The sequence below is a fragment of the Camellia sinensis genome, chromosome 4 (assembly GCF_055761805.1).
Source record: "Camellia sinensis isolate YWXY chromosome 4, ASM5576180v1, whole genome shotgun sequence".
Taxonomy (NCBI): domain Eukaryota; kingdom Viridiplantae; phylum Streptophyta; class Magnoliopsida; order Ericales; family Theaceae; genus Camellia; species Camellia sinensis.
This window is the reverse complement of record NC_138964.1, coordinates 108270672-108276401: the sequence shown is the minus strand read 5'-3', so window position 1 is coordinate 108276401 and position 5730 is coordinate 108270672. Positions and strand designations below refer to the sequence as shown.

The 5730-nt window shown below is 33.4% G+C and overlaps 1 protein-coding gene across 1 annotated transcript; it reads right to left on the bottom strand.

Moving 5' to 3' along the window:
• Positions 1-792: 792 nt before the first annotated feature.
• Positions 793-4673, bottom strand: LOC114321769 (uncharacterized). Its single transcript, XM_028268982.2, has 3 exons — positions 3521-4673; positions 2396-2581; positions 793-1396 (listed from the first exon to the last, which is right to left on the bottom strand). Exons 1-3 carry the CDS (start codon positions 3983-3985, stop codon positions 1112-1114), a joined length of 936 nt encoding a protein of 311 aa, XP_028124783.2. The 5' UTR covers positions 3986-4673; the 3' UTR covers positions 793-1111.
• Positions 4674-5730: the final 1057 nt, after the last annotated feature.

Genomic DNA, 5730 nt, shown 5'->3' with positions numbered 1-5730 from the left:
TTATCAACAAGCTTAGATTTATTTTAAAAAAATTCTTTTATCGATTTAAAACAAAGAAAAAAAAAAATTATATTCCCACTATAATTTAAACAGGCAATTTAATCATCTTTGTTTTAGGGTTGAACCCCAACCTTTCCTTTATAAACACCTAAGTACGGCCTCCATACCACTAGTCCATGGGCAAGAAGGAAGTTTAATCTGTCAACTACATATACACGAATCTTAAGCTTGTTTGGTTAGGTTTTTAAAAAAAAACACTTCTCAGAAAATTTTATTTTCTTGTTTTCTTTATTTTTTTTTGTTTTTACTGAATTTTTTTAATATTTTAAGTAATTTTTTTTTTTACTTTTTAGACATACCTAACATAAATATATCTAAAAAGTAAAAAAGTTTATGAATTTTTAAAAAAATTCACTAAATACCAAAAATATAAAAAAAAATACGAAAATTAAGTACATTTTTTATATTTTTATGTATTTATTAACTTTTTAAAATATTTTTTCACAATTTTTTTACTTTTTAGATACATCTAAGTAAAGTACAACTAAAAAAGTAAAAAAATGTTTAAAATTTTAAAAATATTCACTTAAAACAAAAAAAACTCGAAAACCAAAAAACTCAATTTTTAAAAAACTAATAAAAAAAGCTCAAACCAAACACGCTGAATGGTTCTATTTTTCCCAAAACTTTTTTGCCTTGTGTAATATGTGTGTGTGTGAGAGAGAGAGAGAGAGAGAGAGAGAGAACCAACATTGCTTCAAATCCTGAAATGAACAAAAGACAAACATCTTATTTACCTAAATTTCATCTGAGAATGCATAAATTTATATTAGCTCTTCATCACATCAATTTTATGCCATAGTCATAACAAAATAATTCATAAATACATCACACACAAACATATATGCATGCATTTATTTGTGCAAACATTACAACAAAGCATTATAGATAAGCCCTTTTTTTCTTTTTCTTTTTGAAACATAATTTGATTACTTGGATGTCTCAAAATTGAAAAGATGGACTGGTATAAAGGCCAGAGTAACTTAAACTTTCGAGTACAAAGTATGATGCAGAGGCCATGAGCAAAAGGTTCAAGCGATCTGAGTAAAAATCAGCTGTTAAGGCACGAATCCTTCTTGAACTTTATAGGTTTGGTACTAGTAGAGTCGATAACCAAAGGGCAAGAAATTTGTACTGTGTGTTTTGTCCTTACCAATTTCCCTACCACATTGCCACGGGACCGGATCTCAAACTGTAATGTCAATGGAACTTGAACAGCATTAGTGTTGGAGGCTGTTGTTAAGCTTGATCCAGCCCCATACAATGGAACCTTAGTTCCTTCCAAGTTCACCAACACAATCCGGTGACTCTTTCTTGGCTGAGAATATTTCCTCAACTGCAATTATAACATTCAAAATAAGTACAATTTATTGAAATTTGAAAGAGGCGAAGAAAGAAAATAAAAGAAAATTGAGGGAAAATAAAATCAACAAAGAAGCAAAAAAACACCCTCGATAACAAACAGACAAATTACAAAGCAAGCATGAGGTTCTTCGAAAACAAAGACATCTCAAATTTTCAATGAAAACCAAATTCAGAGTGGCGAAGAGAATGTCCAATGATGGAAATCTCTTATATATTGAGCGGTTCCATGGTCTTGGTCATCACTTAACTCTACTTCCACTCCACCTTAACTCTACTTCCACCTCCACTTTTCTCTCTCTCTCTCTCTCTATATATATATATATATATTATCAATACTATTATTATAAGTGAACACTTGACTTGGTATAGTGTCACAGTAAATTTTTTTCCCCAAAAAACCATGCATGAGATAACTTCTCTGCTTTTGTTTCTTCAACACAAAAAGGAGCAAATATGTCATAACAAGCCACCACCCACATTCAAAGAAAACTCCTTATGAATTCAACTGTCAAATCTCTTCTCAATTTCAAAAAATTATAGCACACACATCGCATGTGATCCAGTGCTAGCATTATATAAAGTGTACACTCCATTTGGTGAATACACTGTCACCTTTTCTTTTCTTTTTTCCCAAGAATATCCAGTAACCTCTAGGTTCAATAACTGTTGAACAGTTTAAAACTGCCAAAATTTTTCCTAATTCATGAAATTACCCCTCAATTATCAAATCATCCAAAGGTAAAATTGCAAACATATTGCGTTTGCACCTGCCACTAGTATATACATATAAAAAGAAACTACATTAATTATACCTTGGACCTCAATATGCAATCTATATTGGGACCACATCTTTGTTTATGATTTAAAGCTGCTACCATGACCAACAACCTTGCTTGATCAATTTGAATCGAAATCATTCCTCATTGTTTCATTCACTTGTCATAATACTGAATGCAAATAGAATTATTACCTGACCAGTTGCAACAGTAATCGCTGAATAGAGGAGATTGATAGGCGTGGAGCTAATATGAATACCGAAAAATGTGGCAGGGTTGTATACGCCAATCCTCAAAGAGCCATTCATGGTCAACATCTTTGTTGGGACCCCAGTGAAGTCTGAACCCTCCCCAATGTAGATGTTATTTACTACTAAGCTCTGCAAAGATTGTACCATCCATTCTCAGAGGGGTGAAACTATGAGCTATGATCCAATTATTAGAAACAAATGAGAAATATCCAAGATGAGGTTTGAGAAAGAACATGGGGAGAAAAGTAAACAAATTGGTCGTTCCATTGTAGGGAAAGAAATCCAATACATATTTAGTAATGAAGAAAACTTAAGGAAGTGAATATTTAAACCTAAAATTGGAATCTTAAAACCATATTGAGATGAAAAGGGTGTGCTCCATTTCTTACTCTCAACAATTCATGCAGTGCAAAAAAATCGATTTGACATTTCAAATCTTATATTTTCTTTAGGGTCTGTTTGGATAGGTGTGGATTTGAAATCAAGTGATTTGAGGATAAAAAATTGGACAGTTAACTATTGTAAGTGAAGAGAAAGAAGATAAGATAGAATATATGAATTTTCCTTGTACTTAGAAAAGAATACTTAGCATGATTTCAAAAAATTACTTTTATATAGTTATTTCAAATACATCATGATAAAACTATTTAATTCAATCTTAAAATTCATAGATAAACTATTAAATCTAAATATGAGTTATTCTCCTTGAATAATTAATGTCAATATTTCAAATCCACATCCATCCAAACCAACCCTTAATCTTCCCATCCCAATTTTCACTTCTTCCTCTAAACTTCACTACAACCAAAAGACAATATGAGCATGTGATCGTTCAAAACCTGCATGTGTATAAAACTCTCATTTCAATGCTACTCTTACTTTTGTTTCTTCAATAAATTATGATGTCTTAATTAACAATTTGAAATTTGGTGTGTCAACTCAATGAAATTCTCAACATAACCATTATCATCATGAAATTACAATTTTCATTTCATCAATGCTTCAATATCTCTTAGAACATATATATAAACAAAACCAACTATTACTGAAACAGAAAATCCGGCATACCTTCACGGAGACCTCGGCTTTGTAGTTCCTGCCAGCACCCCATATGATCAAACAAAAGACGGTAAACAGAACAACAAAACTAAGCACAGCCAACAACGCCTGGAATCGGCGAGTAAAACGCTTATCATCATCAAATTCATCATATTTCCCCTCTTCTAGAATCACATTACACTCAGGCCAACCCTTATCATTCCTTTTCCGGCCTCCTTTCCTCCCCGAAGACGACCTAAAAATCCCCGAAAACCGACTAGATGAAGAGTTCCTAGAGTGCCTCCCAAAGGAAGGGTGTGAAGGAGACTCAATTGGGCTGTTGTAATTGGGAGTGGCTTGCATAGAAGATGACTTGTCACCATCTTGAGAGTCCCTTGAAGGGCTCTGTACATAGTACACAGGCCTCTTGGGAGACCTAGATGGTGATGAAGGGGCTAAACTAGTTATATCAGATTCAGACTTTGTGGCCATCATTTTTCAAGAAATCAGTGTAACAATTGATCAATTAAAACTCTCTCTCAGCTTCACTGAAGCTCAAAATTCACCAATTTCTGAAAAAATTTTGATGCCCAGAAAGTTTTGGAACATTAGGAAGTGAGAAATTGAAAAATTGTGAGTGAAATTGGGAAAAGGAAACATGGAAGGGACAAGAAGGTGGGATTTTAACGGTCGAAACACTCTGTTTTTGAAGAACTAGAGAGAGAATTGAAGAAACTTAAACTACATACATGCATTTGCTGATGAATTTAAACTAACACATGAAACAAAACTCAAACCCATCACTTGAATTACATAAAATATAAAAAGGGTACCCAAAATTTTCAAATCGAGAACAAAATATAGAACTTTGCTTGAATTGAACCCTGGAACCAGAACAACAATTCAGCTCACTCACTCTCTCCCTCCCTCCCTCTCTAAACTCTATGCCCCAGTGAGAGTGAAAGGGAAAGAGAGGTTTTGTGGGTGCTTTTCGGACACCCAATAAGACAGCTTTGTAGAGAGAGACAGACACAGAGACAGACAGAGACAGACCAGAGCACAAAGTAACCAACTACAGTAAACAACCATGGCGCGGGTTAAACCGAACCTCGTACCGAGCCTACAAAGAGCTTAGGTTGGGAAAATGTCGGCAGCAGCTACTAACCGGCACTACTATCAGATTGTGGACATAATTGAGGTTGCCATGGAAAATTAATTCCCAAACAATTTTTTTTGGTACAAAATAAACATGCAGTTTGATGTGATAATGGTAATTTTGAAAGCGTTTATTTGAAATTATAATAAAGAGTACTTTTACTTCGGTTATGAGACAGTGTTTTTTATTTATACTTTTTAATCATTAATTTTCAATTTATAAGAAGTTATATCAAATAAACTCATAATTTTTTTTTATTTTATAATTTCATATAAAATTACAAAAGTAATAAGTTAAAACGTTCTAGTTTAAACAACAACAATGATTCATCCCACTAAAAATATCACCACTAATAGCACTAATGCATTAAAAAAGTAAAAAAAAAAAGAAAAAAGAAAAATGCTTGGGAGCACTAATTAGTGCTCCCACTAATTAGGTAGCAGTGGGTCCCGCCATTAATGATGTGATGTTTTGGTCTTGGAGTTGTGTTTTTTTTTTTTTTTTTTTACTTTTTTAATGCATTAGTGCTATTAGTGGTGATGTTTTTAGTGGGATGAATCATTGTTGAAAAAAAAATACAACTCCAAGACCAAAACATCACATTATTAATAGCGGAACCCACTGCCACCTAATTAGTGGGAGCACTAATTAGTGCTCCCAAGCATTTTTCTTTAAACAAATAGTGTTCCAAGATATTTTTAGAGTCTCAAACTATTTATTAAAACGAGATTTTAGGTTATCAATGGCCTAATGATTAAGCGTTTCTAAATCTAACAAAGGGATTGCCCTTGTTCTTCGTTTTTTCAATTTTTTTGACGAAAATAAATCACAACTTTTTGTCTTGAGTTGTTTTGGGTTTTGGATTTTTTTTGTTCTTGCTCAAGCGGAAACTCTCACGCTCGAGCATGGATTTCATCCTTTCAGTATTTTTTGCAGAGTTGATCAATTCTGTGAGGTTGTTTTTGGCGCTCGAGCATCCAATTCCTTACTCGAGCGCAGCCATGCGTGTTTTGGCGCATGCTCGAGCGTTAAAACCCACGCTCGAGTGGACTGGTTTGTTTTAAAAATGCTCCACTCGTCTCTT